Below are 21,994 nucleotides of genomic sequence, written 5' to 3'. Positions count from 1 at the left end.
CGTGTGCTAAGGTGCCCTCCTGGGAGCCAAAACACGTGCTAAGGTGCCCTCCTGGTTGGCAAAACACGCACTAAAGTGCCCTCTTCAGTGGCGAGAACGTGCTGTATGTGCCTTTTTTTTCTTTTCGCCCCCGCCCTTCAAAAAGTCTGTGCACGCCACTGCTTACATTGACTAAAAGCTACTTCCTCTATCATTAAGTTTCTAGCTATTAGTGCTCTTGTTCTTCTATTATCCAACACTTTTGTTGCAGTTTCTGTGCAGGTTGTTACTCGGAGTTGCCTCATAAAGCTGGATGTGTTAGTGTTAGCCCAGCAGAGCGGACTGTGCATGAGGCTTAGGGTCAATACACACAGCGGATGACCTAAATTACACAATTGGTGAACTCTTGCAAAAAGAGAGAGGAAGAAGAGAGAGAGAGAGAGAGAGAGAGAAGGTGGGGGGAAGAAATAAAGAAAATATGAGAGAGAAAGTTGAAGGACACTGAATTGAAAAAAGGTTCATGGCTGTCTTTGAAAAAAACATTAGAGGCATATCCCAAAGACTGAGATACATAACAATGAAGAAAGGAGAAAACAGAAAAGACGGTTGGGGTGAATATTAAAAAGGATGTGCGTATATGTGTGTGTGTGTGTGTGTGTGTGTGTGTGTGTGTGTGTGTGTGTGTGTGTGTGTGTGTATGTGTATGTGTGTGTGTGTGTCTCAGGATAAGAGAAGTAGAAAAAGAGAGAAGACGGAAAAATGTAATGGTCTCTTCTGATATGTGAAAATAAAGAATGGGGAGATCTGGGGAGACAAACTGAGACAAACACACGCAATTACAACAGAAAACTAAAAAAAAAATAAAATAAAGCAAAGAATCATGAGAGCGGAGTAGAGAGGGGGCAGAAACAGAGACGAAGATGAAAGAGAAGATGAAGGAAGACTGCTTGTTGTTTTCAGAGTTGGTCTGTTGCAGCAGAAGCAGAAGCTGCTCCCAATCTCTCTTCTCTCATTTCAATGGAGGGCTTTAATTTCCAGCACTGTCTCTTTATGGTGACACAAGTCTTTCTTTAAGATGTCTTTAAGGTGGCACTATCTTCCCTTTTTTAAGATGACAGAGTCTATTTAAGGAGGAACAGTTGTCACTTTAATTAAATGTTGTTGCTGTTGATTTGAAGGCGACACAGTCTGTTTTATCCACTCCACACAGCGATACTGATGTCTTTGTTCTATTTCTAAAGGTTAATGGTTCTTTACTTTACTTTTTTATAATGTTCTACGTGTTCAGAGCCAAACCAACAATGAATGTATCCTACTTACGAGTATTATATGTGTGTCCAAAGCCTGATATATCTTATTATTATTGTACTAGGTCACATGTTCCTCATATGTTACTATACATTTAGGCATATTAGTTTGTTAAGAAATGGCTCCAAAGACCCTCCTTCCTCCTTTCCTTCCTTCCTTCTTCCTCCCTTCCTTCTTTCCTTTCCTCCGTTCCTTCCTCCTTCCTTTCCTTCCTTCCCTCCTTCCTCCTTTCCTTCCTTCCTTCTTTCCTTTCCTCTCTTCCTTCCTCCCTCCCTCTTTCTTTCCTTCCCTCTTCCTTCTTCCCTTTCCTCCCTTCTTTCCTTCCCCCCTTCCTTCTTTCCTTTCCTCCCTTCCTTCCTCCCTCCTTTCCTTCCTTCCCTCCTTCCTCCCTTCCTTCCTCCCTCCCTCCTCCTTTCCTTCCCCTTCCTTCTTTCCTTTCCTCCCTTCCTTCCTTCCTTCTTTCCTTTCCTCCATTCCTTCCTTCCCTCCTTCCTCCTTTCCTTCCTTCCTTCTTCCTCACTTCCTTCTTTCCTTCCATCTTTCCTTCCTTCTTCCTCCCTTCCTTCCTTGACTCGAGGACAACAGGAGGGTTAAAGGAACATGAAGTAAAAGTTTATACTGTGGTCTTCTTTACATTGTGCAGGAGGAGAGAAAGAGAAGGGACAGATGGTGATTGTTGGCAGTTATGTAAAAGGTTAAATAGACATATGAGAGAAAGATGGATGACAGAAGACGAGCAGTAACCCACTAATGTTAACCTATTTATGTAACTGGGTTACAATATGCTTTCTCCAGTCACTTTATTTTTTGCCATGTAAAGAAGAAACTTGGTTGCCATAATTGTCGTATGGGGATTAGATTAAATCAGTTAAATTGGTCCTGGAGAATTCAGATTACTCTGCTATGTCGATGTGTAACCGGGTTTCTAATCACAGGTGCATTAATAAAAAGATCGCAGATGGAAAGCACAGCATGGAGAAGTTGAAAGAAAGGAGGGACCGTTACACAGAGAGATCATTATAGTAAAATAATTACATCTAAAGTCTGACTACAAATGAAACACAAAGTAGGCTGTAAAGGTTTGTTTCCACTGCTGAACATTTATTTAATTCACACACTTCAAAGTCACAGAGAGCAGCATCTTCTATTCGTATTACAGTTCAAATCAGTAAGTCACACCTTGTAGAAAAGGCTGTGGTAAAGAAAGAGGGATGTGTTTTCTGATCTGCTGCATTCCCTGATCATCTGCATAACCTGGTTTCTCTGAGTAACCTGGATACTTCATACCTCCTGTCGTCCTCCCGGGTCAAATTGACCCTGTCTGTTTTGACTGTTCCTTCCCTCCTTCCTTCCTTCCTTTCCTCCCTCCCTCCTACCTACCTTCCTCCCTCCTTCCTTCCTTTCTTCCTTCCTTCCCTCCTACCTTCCTTCCTCCCTTCCTTTCTCCCTCTCTTCCTCCTTTCCTTCCCTCCTTTCCTTCCTTCCTTCCTTCCTTCCCGCCCTCCTTCCATCCTCCCTCCCTCCTACCTTCCTTCCTCCCTTCCTTCTTTCCTCCCTCCCTCCTTCCTTCCTTCCCTCCCTCGTACCTTCCTTCCTCCCTTCCGTCCTCCCTCCCTCCTTTCCTTCCCTCCTTCCTCCTTCCCTCCTTCCTTCCTTCCCTCCCTCCTACCTTCCTCCCTCCTTTCCTTCCTTCTTCCTCCCTTCCTAACTTCCTTCCTTGACTCAAGGACAACAGGCATGGCATTAATGGCATGTGAACACGTCGACAGAAGGACTATCGGAAATCATTTATGAGAAACAGATGACAGAGAGAGGTGGACAGGAGGGAATATCAAAAGAAAAAGAAAGGGGGGATGGAAAGGAAGTTTTGGGAGATGTGAGATGTAGAGGAGAGAGAGAGATAGAGGATGGATGGAGCGGCCGCATGGGATTCCTGAGGAGCGGTGAGCCATATGGTGATGATTCAGCATGGCAGCCTGACAACCCCTGGTTTAACCCCGTTTACGCACACATATACATACACACACACACACACACACACACACACACACACACACACACACATACACACAACTCTGCACAGACTGTACACCATGCATCAAGTCTTACAGAGTCCAGCCCTAACACATGCTACAGTGAACGGTTACCATCCATCATGGCAGTAACTAGAAAAAAAAAAGATGCAGCAGCAGAGCGTGAGCCAAGATTTTTAAACCAATCAGGTGGCAGCGTGTGCGTCGGCCATCTCACCCAACCAAAACCAATCTAAAGTTATTCGAGGAGGTTTATATTGTCGTCGACCTTTATACAAATGTTCTGTACCAACACGACCATAAAGAAAAATGTCTCTTGGCTGTTTGTTTAAGCTGATGGGTTTTTACTGGGAGAAAAGGAGAAATGTTCCTTTTCAGAGGATAAGTGTTCACCTACTACATTTTAATTGTGTGTGTGTGTGTGTGTGTGTGTGTGTGTGTGTGTGTGTGTGTGTGTGGGGGGGGGGGGGGGGTTCATACATATTTAACAGGTGGACTTTGGTCTGGATCTGGACCAAATAACAATTTAGTTTGGACCAGGAACAAAATGTAACCGCAGACTGATCCAGACCACATCTGACCTCTGCTGTCATTATTCAGCTGTCTGATAGTTGCAAAAGTATATGGGGAGGGGTTGTTGTTTTCTTTGAGCTGTGGTTGATAAAGTTTTAAAAAGTGCATTTAAGGATGACCTGACTGGAAAATGCTAGACTACGAGACTATTGTGCTTGATTTGCAATGAAACAGGGGACATAATGAAGAGTGGAGATGCAAAACGCCTTTATGGCACCAAACAGTGGAGAGCTTACTGACATACTGCATCGTGGCCTGGTATGGGAACCGTTCAGTGTGGTCAAATCAGGACAAATAAATCATTGGACTGGTTTTTTGTGGACATTTATAAAGAAGACCTATAACATTGTCTTTTTATTGTCTGCTGCTCTTTGCTTTATTACTTTTTATGCTTACGTTGAGTTGCTGGAAACCTGAATTTCCCATTGGGATCAATAAAGTGACTATCTATCTATCTATCTATCTATCTATCTATCTATCTATCTATCTATCTATCTATCTATCTATCTGCAGTATCTATCTATCTATCTATCTATCTATCTATCTATCTATCTATCTATCTGCAGTATCTATCTATCTATCTATCTATCTATCCTGTTTCTTTGTTCATTTTAAGGAAGTCTTAAAAACACATTAATTCATTTTTAATGTAATTTAGTAGGAAAGGTGAGTGCAGGTAGAAGTGAGCAGGTTATGATGCAAATCCAGCAGAATTTCTTAATATTTCATAATTATCATTTTTGAACATGTTTTTTGTTGTGATTCATGAGAAAAAACTGGGGGGTAAATATGAGGGCTGGGTTAGTACATTTAATTCTCTCTTTTCTGTGTGTGGGTGTGTTGTGCTGTACCTTGTCTGAGCAGCAGCAGAAGCTTTCCTCTCTCCAGCTCCAGACTGAGGCTGAGTCCTGCTTGTCCCTCTGCGTGCAGCAGTGTCCCACAATTCCTCAGGGTTTTAAACTTCAGAGAGACCACCTCTCTGGACGCCCGCTTCGGTCCGGGACTCAGTCTGTACACCAGACTGCTTCTGCTGCCGCCGTCCAAACTCACCACATCAGAGGCTGAAAACAAAAATCAAATACCAATGAAATGTTTCTCAGAATGGTCTCAGTGTTAAACAGAGCAGATATAAAGTGAAGAATATAAACCATCATTTTAACCAAAATCAACAGCTTCACCATGATTATGTACAATCTGGGCAGATAGATCTTGTATTATTGAGAGTATAAAGTAAAAAAAAAAGTAAACCGACAATTTCCCAAGAACACTTCAAAAACACACAATCAGCTATTTCTGGACTGACCATCTGCCTTTTATTCTGCCTATATTGCCAAGATACGGCCGTTCCTATGCCATCCAGACGCTGAAAAATATATCCGCATTAGATTACTGCAATGCTGCTTTTACCGGATAACCAAAGCAGTCCCATGGAAAACTGCAACTTGGTCAAAATTGTGCTGCTCGACTTTTAACAAAAACAAGAAGTGATCATATTACTTCTTTTTAGCTACACTTCAATGGCTCCCAGTGTCTTTTGCTGGCTCTGAATGGTTTGGGACCGGCCTACATCACAGACTCTGTCGTTTTATAAGATGTCAGGTCATTCACAGCTGGGTTTTTAACCCTTACAAACTGTTCAGGGTCAAATTTGACCCATTTTTACATCCAAGAGCTCGAAGAACACTTTTAAAACACCTGAAATTTGATGGCTTCCCCTAATGTGACCCAGAGTATACAAAAAAGGAAACCCCTGTGACACAAGTCCTCATTCTTCACATTTAATATAATTTGTTGAAATAGTTCTCATGTTTTATGTCACATTGGACCATAATATTGTGTTTTTTTATATAGTTTTTTATCATAAAAACTATAAGAATAAACTCTCTGCTCTCTGAAAGCTTCATTAAGGATAAATCATGTTTATACAGTATGTGATATGAACAGTATGTGAGGGTTAAATATACACAAATAGTCTACTGAAAGCTATGAGAGATGTGAGCTCTGTTTTAAATGACAGCTGAAAATCTATATATTTAATTTGGCTCTTAATTAATGTCATTTAACTTATTTTTACTGAATGTCTTTTTACTTATTTTATATTCTGTTTATTTGCTGTTTTTATTTAATGTTTATCTGTAAAGCACTTTGAGCTACATGCCTTGTATGAAAGGTGCTCTAAAAATAAAGTTTATTATTATCATCATCATTATTACATTGTGGCTGCAGCAGAGACTGGAATCTGTATTCTATTTATCACATTTCATCAATAAATCTCTCCTTTTCACATGCAGCTCACTGTGGGTTTGGGGCTGAGGTGAAGGTGAGGGTGAGGAAGAGGGGAGGCAAACAGTGTGTGTGTGTGTGTGTGTGTGTGTGTGTGTGTGTGTGTGTGTGTGTGGAGCGTGATGGATGTAAAGCAGGCGGAGAAGAATAAACTGGAAACTCTGAATTGTTTAAATGAGCAACAAGCCAAGTTCAGCATCAATTTCCTATCAGCAGTACAACTAATTTCTCTGACTGAACGCTTTTTAATGAACTTGGCAAGTCTTCTTACTCCCTTATGCCAAAGCCTCACACAATCACACAACCACTTTGCTTGCACTAATGCACTTATTGCATTGTACAGTGAATTTCTTGCTGATTGTACAGCAGCAGCAACGTGAAGCCGCAGAGCTCTGAGTCATCGTCTGAATGTTAAGCTAAATCTACTCTATATACTCTACATCATCACTTTATATACAGCCCTGGAATATTATGTTATATCTAATTATAGATGAGTCAATTAATGTCCTTAGAATATATTATTGCTTGTTTCAAGCTCATAGAGAGTGAAATATTATGTGTCATATGTGGGAGAAACTGAATCTGGCAGGTAAATTAAATAGGTGTGTCATAACCTGGTATGTAATCTGTCCAGAAATAGACAGATATTTACATTTAATTAATTCAACTCTGCATAATAAGAAAGACAAATATAAAGAAATAGAAGCAGTAACTATCCTAATGTAAGGAGACATATCAGTCTGCAAGTTAAGAGACATTTTATCTGCATGAAATATATGATGGTGCAATTGATTTTAGTCACAATGATTTAAACTGCGATTCATATTTTCTGACTTAAAACAACAGACATATCATATAACATATCCATCTATACACTGAAATGTCCTCTTGTGTTTACATCCCTCCACTGCAGCCCAGGCATGCAATATTGCATCAACAAGTTAGTTCTTACCGGTGGTTATTTTCTTGTAAAGATTGATTTTGGGCTTTTTTAGCCTTTATTTTAGACAGTAACAGGCAGAAATGCTGACAGGAAACAGGGAAAGAGACAGAAAGAGGGGAATGACCTGCAGCTTTAGTCCCTGGCTAGAATCGAACAAGGGATGCTGCGATTATGTAGCATGCGCTCCAACCACTTGACCAGAAATCAGAAATCTAATTTTAAAAATAAATCATTATATGATGTTTTGACTTGTTCTTTCTTTCTTTCTTTCTTTCTTTCTTTCTTTCTTTCTTTCTTTCTTTCCTTCCTTCCTTCCTTCCTTCTTTCCCTCCGTCCTTTCCTTCCTCCTTCCTCCCTCCTTTCCTTCCTCCCTTCCTTCATTCCTTCTTCTTTCCCTCCCTCCTTTCCTTCCTTCCTCCCTCATTCCTTCCTTCCTTCCTTCCTTCCTTCTTCCCTCCTCCCTCTCTCCTTCCTTCCTTCCTTCCTTCCTTCCCTCCCTCCTTTCCTTCCTCCCTCCTTTCCTTCCTTCTTCCTTCCGTCCTTCTTCTTTCCCTCCCTCCCTCCTTTCCTTCCTTCCTCCCTCCTTCCTCTTTTCCTTCCTTCTTCCTTCCTCCCTCCCTCCCTCCTTCCTTCCTCCCTCCCTCCTTCCTTCCTCCCTCCTTTCCATTCTTCTTCCTCCCTCATTTCTTTCCTTCACTAGAGGACAACAGGAGGGTTAAAAGAAAAATAGCTATTTGAACTTGTGTTACATTACCACAATAACTGATCAGTTTTTCACTCTTTCACACAAAACCCAGCTATATTTCACCTCCCTTCACTATATCACATTTGTTTTTCCAAGGAGGATTCAGCTGAGCATGCTACATTAGTTTCCCACATCCGTCACACTGGCTGATAAACATATTGCACTCATGTATCTGCTGTGTCCTTAAATAACTTGTGATCATTTCCAAACCACAATGGGCTATTTATCAAAATCCATCTTTTTTAAATGTTTCCTCTCTTATACACCTTCAGCAAAATACTAAATTATTTTACTATAAATCATCTTTCCACTTGGTCGACTAATATCATGAAATAACTGATGAGAGAATATTCTGGACTTAAGCACAAGCGGTAAGAAAGTAAAATAAGATGGAGCGTTTGTTTAAGTGACGATGACCAAAGATACAAACAGCTCCAGGGAGAGAAAGGGTCTGTTAGAAACCGCATCCTTTCCTACTACTCGTACTAACTCTGACGTCATTTGAAGTATGTAGTGTGTTTCAACTGTGTAGTATGTGATTTAGAGTATGTGAGAAGTTCCTGGATGGTTTACTAGATTCTCCAGAAATGCAGAGTATGCATCAAGAGCTGACAACTCACACTCACATTACCCAAGATGCAACGCTACTACTCACACTCACATTACCCAAGATGCAACGCTACTTCTGAAAAAACCCCAAAATACAAACGTCACAGATCATCATCTCGGTGGTTTCAAGTTAGCTACAGCGAGGGTATGTTCGCTTTCAAAATAAAAGCACCAATTCCATCGCTATGGTTTTCTTAATAATAAAAGGAAACAGGTGTTTTATTTTGTGAAAATGACCGGAAGTGCGTTACTCACTATGGCTAGCTCCGAATTAGCAGGAACAAAACTTTAAACAGGCGTTATTTGGACAAATTAGCGTCACATTGTGGATCTAAAGGGCTAGTTTACTTTCTCACCTAAAAAGGTTAGAAATGTGGATAAAGTGGTATATTTACAGAGTTAGGAAAGAAGGAAGGGGGGAAGGAAAGAAGGAGGGAGGGAGGAAGGATGGGAGGAAGGATGGGAGGAAGGAGGGAAGGAAGAGAGGAAGAAGGAAAGAAGGAAAGAAGGAAGGAAAGGAGGCAGGAGGGAAGGAAGGAAAGGAAGGAGGAAGGGAGGGAGGAAAGGAAAAAAGGAAGGGAGGAAGACAGGAGGAAGGAGGGAAGGAAGGAAAGGAGGGAGGAAGGATGGGAGGAAAGGAAAGAAGGAGGGAGGGAGGAAGGAAGGAATGGAGGAAAGGAAATAAGGAAGGGAGGAAGAAGGAAGGAAGGAAGAAGGAAGGAAAGGAGGAAGGAGGGAAGGAAAGGAGGGAGGAAGGAAGGGAGGAAAGGAAAGAAGGAAGGGGGAAGGAAAGAAGGAACAGTCAAAACAGACGGGGTCAATTTGACCCGGGAGGACAACAGGAAGGTTAAGTGACATGTTTGAAACACACATTTATATATATATTGTAAATTCCCCTCTGTGAGACTAATAAAGGAATATAATCTCATTTTATATCCACTTAAGAATAAAATGTAAAACCTTAAGTGAATTTACTTCTATCTGAGCGCGTCTTCTGATCAAAACTCTGATATGCTCAATATTTTGTTTCATGGCTGACAGTCTGTTGAACAAATTACTTTCCCATCAGCCCCAGCTGTTCCTGAGTACAGGCTGACAGATCTTCTAGCATGTCTTTGGGCTCTTTGTCTTGTGTCAGCGTGGTAGCGTTTCCAAATGAATGCACTTATTTTCAAAGCCTTCGATGTGACTGCAGCTTTTTCAGATGAAAGGAAAACTCTAAGCACCAGAAAAAATACAGACACTAACAGCTGTGGGTTGAATTGCAAACACAGACAAGCTCGTATGGAAATCATGTTTACACACTCATACACAGTGTTTAATAAATGTATTTTAGCATATATATGCAAATGCATGAAGATGCTTTTGATATTCATGACTATGATGCGTTTTTAGTAACAAATAACTGTTGCCATGTCGACAGAATCAGGTCAGGACACAGCAGGGAGGACAGACTGTTACTAACACCTGATCTTTAGCAGAATATACCGACTACATGATTTGACCTTTAACTGGGAGACATGACACTCATCTTAAACTCCTAGGGGATAAAACTAACTAAACTAACTTTCCTCACTTCCTACCTTCCTTCCTTCTCTCCTTATTCCGCCCTCCCCCTACTCCTTTCTTTCTTTCTTTCTTTCTTTCCTTCCTTCCTTCCTTCCTTCCTTCCTTCCTTCCATCCATCCATCCTCCTGTCCTTCCTTCCTCCTTTCCTGCCTTCCTTCCTTCTTTCCTTCCTTCCCCCTTTCCTTCTCTTCTTACCCCCTCACTCCTTTCTTTCCTTCCTTTCTTTCTTCCTTCCTTCCTTCCTTCCTTCCTTCCTTCCTTCCTTCCTTCCTTCCTTCCTTCCTTCCTTCCTTCCTTCCTTCCTTCCGACTACATGATTTGACCTTTAACTGGGAGACATGACACTCATCTTTAACTCTTAGTGGATAAAACTAACACTATTAAAATGTATTTAATGATTCTAGATATTGACTAAAAAACATGCATTAAACAATACAAGATGTTGGTTCAGTTTCCTTGTGCTGATGGGTTGATAATGAAAGGAATCCTTCCTCCCTTCCTTCTTTCCTCACTTCCTACCTTCTCTCCTTATTCTGCCCTCCCCCTAGTTCTTCCTTTCCTTTCCTTTCTTTTCCTTCCTTCCTTCCTTCCTTCCTTCCTTCCTTCCATCCTCCTGTCCTTCCTTGCTCCTTTCCTTCTTTCCTCACTTCATACCTTCCTTCCTTCTTTCCTTCCTTCCTTCTTTCCTTCTCTCCTTACCCCCCCACTCCTTTCTTTCCTTCCTTCCTTCCTTCCTTCCTTCCTTCCACATGATTTGACCTTTAACTGGGAGACATGATACTCATTGTGGATAAAACTAACACTATTAAAATGTATTTAATGATATTGACTATCTTGGTTCAGTTTCCTTGTGCTGATGGGTGGATAATGCCAAAGTATTGTGTAGTCAGGGAAACAAAGGAAACTGTTAACACAATAATGTTGTCGTGTGTGTGTGAATGAAAAACAGTGAGAGATGACTGTTATTATTTTATTGTTAGTAACAGAGACGGGAATGTAAATCAATTGTGAAACATGAATATATTTCCAATAAAAGGCTGCCAGAAAGTGTTTGTTGCTCTTTGTCTCTATTAGCGGTAAATCACACAAAATGAAACTTGTATGTAATGAATATTTCTTTTCTTTTCAAACAAATTAACCCTCCATGCAACTTTTGTCCTCTCGGATCAAAAGTAACCCAAGGACAACAGGGGGGTTAAATCAGTTACATATAGATTGGTTGACATATTTACTTCTATTTTAAACCCTTCCAGCAAATGTAGTATTTAGTTTTTATTATATTGGCAGGACTTCCAGGCTGGATGATATCTCTAGAGAGTCCAGTTTAGGCCCATTACTGGAGTGGACTCTGTAGGACAGGACTTACTGTAAGGACATCCGTAATGAAGTAGGAAACATCTTGTGTCTACTAGTTGAACTTTTGATGTAAAAACAGACATTAGCATATTTATAGATTCTGAATTTGTACAAATGGAAAAAGGAGTAAATGTCATTTTAAGGATTTTAACGAGATAATTTAACTTTTTTGTGATTGTTATATTCTTTATATTCCTTAAAGTTAAATGCAGATAGCATCATGTCTAAAAAATATGTTTCCTTGCTGCACAGAAATATTACAAATTTTCAAATATATCACTAATCCCATAACTCTCATGTAATAACTTGTAGCGTTTCCCTGACAACATCCTTCTTACTGTATTAATTCAGCTGTTCCCTCCTGTAACCCTTCCCCTTTATTACTTGACTAATTCATCTGATGCTCATATTTGATTTGGTAAACTAGATTATTGGAGTAAATGATCCTCTAAGAATGCTTCATCCATTTTTCTACAAATCTTACCACAAAGTGAATTTATTTCCAGTAATCAGGCTGGTGAAGAAGACAGGACTTACTGTAAGGACATCCGTAGGTCTCCAGGCGGAGTCCGATCCGTCCGCTGGGATTCCAGTCCAGAGGAATGAGGCGGAGGAAACGAGCGATGGCTGGCTGCTGCAGCTTGTACTGAACAACGCTGTCTGCATTACTGTTACCTGGAAAAGACTGAAAACACACAAACACAATGGGAAAATGTTAACTCAGTATCTATTCTACTGTTGTCTAACACAGAAACACATGTAAACACATATGCTGTAAATACTGTTGCTCAGAACTATTACTGAAATGAATAAAACCTTTGATAAAACTAAACTGTGTTGGACATTTTAGCTCAACTAAATCTGCTGAATATAAATCATTTCAACCAAACTATTTATTTGGTTTCTTTCACAGTCATATCTTTCTTCAGGGAACTGCTCCATTTAATGTCACGCATCTCAAATGTACTGTTCTTTGTGAAAGCTAAATTGTCACAGTTAGAAGTTGCCAAACTTTGAGAAGGCTGGAGACTTTTGGGAGAGAGAGAGAGAGAGAGAGAGAGAGAGACACAGGGAGAGAGAGAGAGAGACAGAGAGAGGGAGAGAGAGTAGAGGAAGAGAGAGGGAGAGAGAGTAGAGGAAGAGAGAGGGAGAGAGAGAGAGAGAGAGAGAGAGTAGAGGAAGAGGAAGTGAATTCATTGTGTGGTGTGTAGAGGAAGAGAGAGAGAAAGAGAGTGTGTAGAGGAAGAGAGAGAGAGAGGAAAGGAAGAGAGTGAGAGAGAGAGAGAAAGAGAGAGAGGGAGAGAGAGAGAGAGAGAGAGAGAGAGAGAGAGAGAAAGAGAGAAAGAGAGAGAGACAGAGACACAGGGAGAGAGAGAGAGAGAGAGAGAGAGAGAGGGAGAGAGAGGGAGAGAGAGTAGAGGAAGAGAGAGAGAGGGAGAGAGAGAGAGAGAGTGTAGAGGAAGAGGGAGAGAGAGAGAGTAGAGGAAGAGGAAGTGAATTCATTCATTTCATCATCACGTCTATTCATCCACTGATCACAGGATTTGGTTTCTTTGGTAAAACATCTCACATAGAAACTTTAAAAAAGGTTTATTTTGATGTTTGGAGATTAAAGGAGCAGTTTGTTGAATTCATAGTTTGTTTCTGATGAACAGATGGAGAATGAAAGACATGAAACTCTTAACTCTAGTTTATTATTTTATGTTATATTTACATGCTCATTAACTTTGAGCAAAAGTCTTTCTGCAGAATTTGGAGTATGAACAGAGAATCGATTGTCTGCTTCCCTCTGACTCTGGGCTCCATGCCTGATGGATCTCTCTGTGTATCTCTTCCCACATCTCTTCCCATCTGGCAATCTATCCTAATTACATCCCTTCCTTGAAATTGACACACAGGTTAAGTGGATCTCCCGCTGCAGAATAAAAGCTTAGACACATAATTAACTTATTAATTCTTCTGTAATCACAAGAGAGTGGAGTTAGATCTCCTCATATGATTGTTTTTAATTGAAAGGGGTGGAAAGTATCAAATGGCCATTGTGTAGTGTAATGCTTACTGTTGGTCAATTTTCTTGTTTAACCCTCCTGTTGTCCTCAAGTCAAGGAAGGAAGGAAGGGAGGAAAGGAAAGGAAAGGAAAGAAGTAAGGAAAGGAGGAAGGAAGAAGGAAGGAAAGGAGGGAGGAAGGAAGGAAGGAGGGAGAAAGGAAAAAAGGGAGGAAAGGAGGAAAGGAAAGAAGGAAGAAGGAAGGAAAGGAGGGAGGAAGGAAGAAGGGAGGAAAGGAAAGAAGGAAGGTAGGAAAGAAGGGAGGAAGGAAGGTAGGAAAGAAGGACAGAGGAAAGAAAGAGAGAAGGAGGGAGGGAGGAAAGAAGGAAGGAAGGGAGGAAGGAATAAGGAAGGAAAGGAGGGAAGGAAGGAAAGGAGGGGGAAGGAAGGAGGGAAGGCAGAGGGGAGGGAGGAAAGAAGGAAGAAGGAAGAAAAGGAGGGAGGAAGGAGGGAAGGAAAGAAGGAGGGAAGAAAGGGGGATGGAGGAAGTACAAACGGAAGGAAGGAAGGGAGGAAAGAAGAATAAGGCGGGGTCAATTTGACCCGGGAGGACGACATGAGGGTTAAATTGTAAGTAAGAAGACAGATTATATGTTAGGCTCTGGGCTGAGGGCTTTAATCTCATTATAGCAATAATAACATTAAAAAAAGACTAATTAGAAGCTAAAACATCAAATCTTATAGTAAATACTTCACCAACACACCATGCTTTACTCAGATATCTTATATTCATGTTCAACCCTTTCTCCTACTTACATATGAATAAATTGTGTTTTTACTAGAAACAAAATGATGGCTGAATTATGTTTTATTTCAACATAAGGAGAAAATGCTGCGTTCCCACATTTGGCAAGTTGTTTAAAATGTTGATAGTGAATTTATGAGTGCAATATGCAGTAACAACACAGCTCCTTTTGTTTGTGTTTGTTTATTTCTCAGGGTGCTACAGACCTGCGTCTCGTATACACCCACCATCCATCCCACCTTTCATTCAAAAAAACAGCATCCAGACTGTGATTATGTTAACCAGCACAGCATAGTAATTGGGAAAACAGTTCAGTAGTATATATAAACAGAATTTCTAGGAGTTGGCATATGAAGCTGAACATTTTACTCATAAATTAAATTTAATGAATGCAAGTTTATGCAGAAAAAACAAAAATGCTGTTTTCGGATTTGCCAGAACAACATTTATTACTGTCATCCAAAATCAGAAAAATTGTTAATATGACACTTTTTGGACGTGATTAGGTTTAGGCAACTATATCTGCTTTGGGTAAAAGCGTAAAAGCAATATGATGGCAAATAAGGTGCACAGGTACAGGTTTGGGAAGTATATTAGGAGCAGGGTTGGGAAGGTTACTTTGAAAATGTAATGTAAGGTTATACAGTAGATTACTAGTTATTCTATTTAAAATGTAATAAGTAATGTAACTATTTCAATAACGTAATCAAAGAAATGTAACTTATTACATTTGATTACTTTTTAATTCTCATTTTCTAACCAGTGTTTCCAGCTGTTAGGGTAAGTGTACCCATTAAGCACCAAAATCTAAGTTCAGCTGTTTTTAATGGATACTGACATGATTTATAAGGGAGATCATTTCTTATAAAGCAAGATTGATCACTCATTAGTTCATGTAGATTTTGGAAGATAAAATAAAGATATTTGATGAAAAAAGTCAAAAGTCTGGCATGAGCTTAATTGGTACTGTGACACAATTTAAGCCCACATCATGATTTATTTAATATGAGAAAATAATGTTGATTTCAAATAATTAAATACAACAATTCAGTATCATGTTAAATATTAAAAAATGAGGCAACCCCCCCCCCCCCCCCCCCCCCGAGGTCTGACTTCAGATGTAACCCCCTTTATAGTCATCAACATTATCATAAGGATCTATAATTTAATGATTTAATTAAATTACATAACACTGTTACATGTAACTAGTTAGTCCCCAAAATGTTTTTTAATCCATATCAGGCAAACCAAATGAATTACCAAGCACGCTATATATACACAGACTAAAAATGACCACCTATAATTTAATCACATGATTCAAAATAACTCCCATTATAGAGAATGAGTGTGGTTCTTGTTAAAAGAAACATTAGTATTGACTGTTGGTTGGTAAACAGAAGTGAATAAGTTGTTGTGTGATATAGTTACTGTGAAGGACCAAAAAAAAAATAAAAGGTAGGGTGTGTCGTTTGCTCGAAGCTGTGAGCCAACTAGCAGCACCTTCAGCTCAACAAACGACATTGAGAAGAGGGCAGAATCTCATTTACTTTTAGAAAGATGCTTCAACTGCAGCCTTTGACAGGCAGTGAGAGGGAGAGCGAAAGAGACACGGAGAGAGAGATTAACTGTGAATGTAAAAGACAGAAAAGGAGAAAGGAATAAAGAGAAGAGGGTGGGGGGGGGGAAGATAAAGTAAAGAGCATCAAAGGGAAACGAAAAACGAACAAAAAGAAGTGGAAAGAAAATCAAATAGTGAGAAGAAAGAAGCAGAAAAGCATCAGAGGAAGTAAATGTGAGGAGGAAATAAAGGGGGAAATGAATTTTTAGAAGAAAAGTAAAAAAAGAAAAGAGGCAGCTTCTCATCCTCAGCCCTCCAGGAGGGGGGGGGGGGAACATATGATGATGAGAAAGACAATAAATAAAAGATGGAACGCAATAACTCCAAGCACATACAGTATTGTGACGAAATAGAGAGAGAGGAAAAAAAAGAAGATGGACTGAGAGAGAAAGAGGAAAAGGAGAAAACCATATATTGCTTCCTTGGTCTTCAGTGGTTGATCCAACAGCTTCGCCAACAACTTTCTCCTCTGACAGACTCTCTAAGCCTCGCTGACTAATACAGAGAAGTTCAGAAACACTTTGAAATGTGACTACAGTTTATGTAGAGTGTCAGATCAACATGTTTTATGCTGGGGGAAGCTGTGAGAAGCTGGGGGAAGCTGTTCTCAGAGAAGCTCCTCAGTGCTGAGATTAGCTGGATTCCCTCCATATGCAGAAATTGCTTTGCCCGAACCTCTAATCAAAAGCTGCTCTCTGCAACATTGTAATAAATGTCCTTTCACTCTTCATAAGCGTCCATACTTTCAGAGTGAAATATTACACTTTTCCTTACATGTTTGCTGCATTATTTATAGGAAAGAAACCTTAAAAACTACAAAACTACTTAGCATTCAAGTGGCTGTATACTGATCCATGTACTGTCACCACAGCGGGACAAATACAAGTCCAACACGACATTAATGCGACGGGGAAAACACTGAAGGGAGGTTTTGCATCTACCAGAAGGTTGGAAATGATTCCTCACTGCTTCTGCTGTCCATCTGATTAATTTCTACATTAATCAATCTTACAGACACCGGCTGAGCTCCTTCAAAGCCAGGCTCAGGTGTGTCATTAATCTGCCATGTTTTACTCACGATCAGAGTAGAAATGCTCTACTAACATAGAACCACATTTATTAACCTGATATTATGTAGAAATAAGAAAGCATAAAAGAGTAAAAGTTACTGAATTAGTTTAACCCTCCTGTTGTCTTTGAGTCGAGGAAGGAAGGAAGGAAGGAAGGAAAGGAGGGAGGAAGGAAGGGAAGAAGGAGGGAGAAAGGAAGAGAAGAAGAAAGAAGGAAAGGAGGGAGGAAGGAGGGGAAGAAGAACAAAGGGAGGAAGGAAGGATGGAAGGGAGGGAGGAAGAAGGAAGGAAAGGAGGAAGGGAGGAAGGAAGGGGGGAAAGGAAGGAAGGAAAGGAAGGGAAGGAAGGAAGCTAGGAGGGAGGGAGGAAAGAAGGGAGGAGGGAGAGAGAGAGAAAGGAAGTGAGGAAGGAAGGACAGAGGAAAGAAGGAAGGGAGGAAGGTAAGAACAAAGGAAGGAAGGAGGGAGGGAAGAAAGGTGGATGGAGGAAGGAAAGAAGGAAGGGAGGAAAGAGAGGAAGGAAAGAAATAGAGAAGGAAGGAGAGGAGGAAAGAAGGAACAGTCAAAACAGACAGGTTCAATTTGACCCAGAAGGACGACACAAAGGTTAATGAAAGTAGAAGACTGCTTGGCCTAGAAATGACAGTAAGTCTGAAATCAAATGTATTCTAAAAAATATTGTTAATAGTTTTGTATTATTACAATAAGGGATCTTAAAAGCTCCTTGTCTCATCCAGATGTCAGTGTCAAAGATTAGTTTGATTGACGTCAGCTGGCAGGTTGGTGGCAGGTGCTACAAGAAAAAGTAAAAGTGCTGCAGCTATAAGCCAATGATAGACAGTGGATTGCTGGGATTTTGAAGAGAAACGACCAAACCAGTATCTAACCAGAGTCATAACCAGTGTGGAACTTGAGTTTAGCTTATTTTGATATCGGTGTCACACTTGTTTGCCACCCATTTTTGGTAACATCCGTCAAAAATGGTACTGACAGAGGCTGAGAAAGCTGAAATCAATGTGTTTACACTCTCTTTAAATATCCAAAGAAAGAGACAGACATAAAATATAACAAAACTGAATTATAGACAAAAAAAATCTTAGCTGACATCCCTTATATCTCAACCAGAAAAGTGTTACTTCACTACTTCTATGTCCGTCATTAGCAGCTAAAGTGTTTGGCAACAAGTCTGCACAGTCAGCAGAGCTCCTTCATTCATTACTAATGAAGAGAGACACTCGTGATGACTGAGTTTATCAGTACAGGATATATCGAGCCACATAGACGACACGACATTACTTTATATGAATTAAAAGAGGGTAAGATATGAAGTTTATTGATCCCTGAGGGGGAGATGGAAGAGCACATTTCAAAATAAAGTCCGTAGTATGAAGGATGGGGGTGACTTAAATAATATATGCGCTATTTATTATACAGCCAAGTGAAATGTGACTGTAATGACAGTGATTGATGCTGATTATTACATTAACCTCACTTTTATGCTGTTTTAATGGTATTGTTTACTCTGGTGTGTAAAGTCTTGGTGATGTAGTTTGGATGGAAGTGATCCATTAACTCCAGTATGGACCAGGCAGGGAGCTCCGGTCCTCTGAAATGAGGCCAACGCGGAAGTAACTTATAACTGCATTCTAGCAAAAGGCCACCAGGGGGCGACCGTTTTGGTGTCAAAAGGACTTCCGTCTCTATACAAGTCAATAGAGAATTCACCAACTTCTCACTTGATTTCTAACCTCAGTAAACGTTTTCAAAATGTGTTTATGGTTTCAATCGCTAGTTTAAAGCCTTCTTCAATGCAGTATGATGTTCATTTGTGAAATTTTGGCCTCCCTGATTTTATATTTGACGATAAAGGTATGCATTAGGGCGTGGCTACATCGTGATTGACAGGTTGATTGACCAATGTCCTGGAGATCCAGCCCTCACAACCTCCCTGCTCCACCACTGGCTCCGCCCATGGCTCCGCCTCATGCCCATATAAGTAGAATCCGTGTTTTTATTTTTCCCAGCATGCACCTGAAATTTTCAAGATGGCGCTGCCTATATTGGAAACTATTGGCCGAGTAGCAGTCCACAAACCAATGGGTGACGTCACGGATGTTAAGTCCATTTCTTTTATACAGTCTATGGTATGTACTCACCCCTATACTGTCCTCCTGCCAGTACTGTTTCCAGTTGTGTCCCGTGTCACTGAACATCAGCAGGTAGGACGTCAGCCAATCGGAGCTGCCATAACGACCCTGTGTAGCGACAGCTGTGATCTTGGTCCGCTCACCCAGGTCGACCTCCAACCACTGATACCTGTCTGAGGTGTGAGGAGACCAACCTCCAGCTCCTGCAGAAAGAAAGTGAGTGAGAGTGAGAGAAAGCAGCAGCATACATGAGTGATTTATGACATTTCCATCTGTCTGGGAGAAGATGAAATAAGCTTTGGTAGATGCCAAAAAATAAATTGCATTGCTTGACCTTTTATTCTGAACTAAAATCACACTTTTCTGTTATGAAGGCAGAATGAAGAAAATTGATTGAACCAAAGCAAGATTCTTTAAATCCATTCTGGAGCTATAATGGGATATAAATCACTCTTCAGGAAATATCCTGGAGAATTTAAATAACACAAATTGCTTTGTCGTGGTGGCATTAGAGTAAGTAAGGAAATCCAGACATCCTTCTCTTTGGCAATGCTTCCATGGCGACGGCCTCCTTCACCGTTTCTCATGGTTGCCATCCTGACAGGCACCAAGCCACAACTGAGGTCTGAACATGACACACTCAGATTTCATGTCCCCAAAATCCCCGGGGATGCAGGAGAAGTTCCTCTGGAGGTGGGTTTCGAAGACATAATGGACAAGAGTTTCCACGTAATGATCCCAGTCCACCCTCACTACTTGTTTGGGTCTACCAGGTCTTTCTGGCAGCCTCCCCACCTCCACCTCCACCTCCACACCAACTGGTGACCAGTTGACAGCTCTGCTCCTCTCTTTACCCAACTCATACTGGGCAACTCCAGAAAAGAAGATAGTCCAGCCTTTTTTTAAGGAGTGTGGTTCCAGATCCAGTGCTGTGCTTGGAGGTGGACCCAAATATATCTCGCTGGTCCACTCCACCTTCTGCAGTAGCTCAAGCTCCTTCCCCACCAAGGAGGTCCTCACCCCTGCCTGCTGCCTGTTTGGCAACGCACCCGACCCTACCAGGGACTATTGACCTGAACAAAACAGGTCCTAGGTTCACAGGGACACTCAATCATGATTTCTGATTCTTAAAGGGGGGCAGAGAAAACCTTATTGTGGTGGATGGATATTGCTTTGTGACTTGCAAATATTAATGACAAAATAGAACAAAGTATTCAAACATGCCTTATCGTATAGTAAGAAATGATTAAAAACACTTCTTCTTCAACATATCTGTACTGTATCGAGATCCAAATCACACCAAAAACTAATCTAAGTTTTGTTGATGAGAAGTTCAGTGACAAGAAGTTCAGTGATTTGGAGCCTATGTTTTCTTAACAGAGTTCAAATGAGGATCGTCAGCTGCTGTTTCACACTCCTGAGTCAGCCTACTGCACATCCATACTAATGCATCTTGGTGGAAACAGGAGTGAAGTGCATACGATGGAATTAAAAGTGTGAAGTGCATACGATGGAATTAAAAGTGTTAAATGTTTTGTTATTGTAGCATGTTAATACTGACCCAGTAAAGACTTTTCTATGTTTGCCATGTAGCTATGCATCAGTTATTGATTATCAAAACCTCTAACAGTCATCTGGGTCAGACCAGGACATCAGTCGGACCACTCAATAATATAAAAGTATGTCAATATATTTCATTATGATGTACAAAGCTGCACACTGTTTACATAAATCTTTGCAGAATCACTAAAAAAAGGCCTGTTGATGACGGCAACAACATATTTCGATGATGCTGGGATGCCCAAGGAGGACGTCTAGGTGAACTTTGATTTTGGCAGTATTTTTTGAAAAATTGCCAGACGTCTGCTGAGTTCAGACAAAGAGACAACTGTCCAGAAAAAGAAAGGAAAACAGTGTGTGTGTTTGTGTGTGTGTGTGTGTGTGTGTGTGTGTGTGTGTGTGTGTGTGTGTGTGTGTGTGTGTGTGTGTGTGTGTGTGTGTGTGTGTGTGTGTGAAACCTTACACACTGCCTGTTTTATATGAGGGGCGTGTTGACAGAAGTCTGTCTGGGCAGATAAACCAGGGCTGATCCAACGGGCAACTACATAATAATGACGCTTCAAATACTGAGAAGACATGTAGTGTGTGTGTGTGTGTGTGTGTGTGTGTGTGTGTGTGTGTTTGTGTGTTAGTGAGAGAGAGAGAGCAAGAGAGAGAGAGAGAGGAAATGCTTTGTCAGGCCAAAACAACACCTCAGAGCTCAAACACCAGATGGAAGGATCCTGAAGGAAGAGGCTGCTGACCAGTTTCCCACTGGGCGAACACACACACAAACACACAAACACACAAACACATACACACAAACACACAAACGTGCGTGTGTGTGCACAGCGAGTGTCAGAGAGCCCTACAAAGAACAAAAACACCAAAAGCCATCTTAAATGCCACTTGACTTTTGGAAAGACAACACAATTTTCTGCTCCGTCTCTCAACAGCACTGAGGCAATATTCTGTCCAGCAGCTACATTACAAGCTATAAGTCATCTCCTCAGCTTTGAAGTCATCCTCCTTCTGTACAAATATATATATATATATATATACACAGTAATGGTGGAGGGACTGTAAAATGCTTTAGAACTGGAGGTTGCTATGGCACACAAAATACACTATTCTCTCAGCACAGCTTTGATAGTTTTGTCTTTATTAACTCAAATACTTGCAGATTAAGATATTTCACAAGATATAGATCTGCTTATCTTTTGACTTTGATAATATCACATCCATCTTGATGTCTTTGCATTGTCTACCAATAAAAGCAGGAGCTTCAAAATCCTCCTCCTGACCTTCAAATCCTTAAACAGACTGTCTCCCTCTTACATCTCCAGTCTTATTACTTTGTATGCTCCATCACGCTCCTCCACATTCTCTATATGCTGGTTGGACACATCTTTTCCTCTCTGTGCTACGGCC

The 21,994-nt window shown here is 40.7% G+C and overlaps 1 protein-coding gene across 1 annotated transcript in view; it reads right to left on the bottom strand.

Moving 5' to 3' along the window:
* LOC128369406 (contactin-associated protein-like 4) overlaps positions 1-19,105 on the bottom strand; it is an 88,917-nt gene extending 69,812 nt beyond the window's left edge. Inside the window, exons 1-3 of the mRNA XM_053330444.1 lie at positions 19,034-19,105; positions 11,936-12,083; positions 4,745-4,954 (exon numbers count right to left, since the gene is read on the bottom strand). Coding sequence (XP_053186419.1) covers positions 4,745-4,954; positions 11,936-12,083; positions 19,034-19,090 — 415 coding nt within the window. The 5' untranslated portion in view covers positions 19,091-19,105. The remainder of the gene's footprint in view (positions 1-4,744; positions 4,955-11,935; positions 12,084-19,033) is intronic.
* Between the last annotated feature and the right edge of the window lie 2,889 nt (positions 19,106-21,994).

The sequence above is a fragment of the Scomber japonicus genome, chromosome 12 (genome assembly GCF_027409825.1).
Source record: "Scomber japonicus isolate fScoJap1 chromosome 12, fScoJap1.pri, whole genome shotgun sequence".
Taxonomy (NCBI): Eukaryota; Metazoa; Chordata; class Actinopteri; order Scombriformes; family Scombridae; genus Scomber; species Scomber japonicus.
The sequence above is the reverse complement of the archived record's forward strand: the minus strand, read 5'-3'. Positions and strand labels throughout refer to the sequence as shown.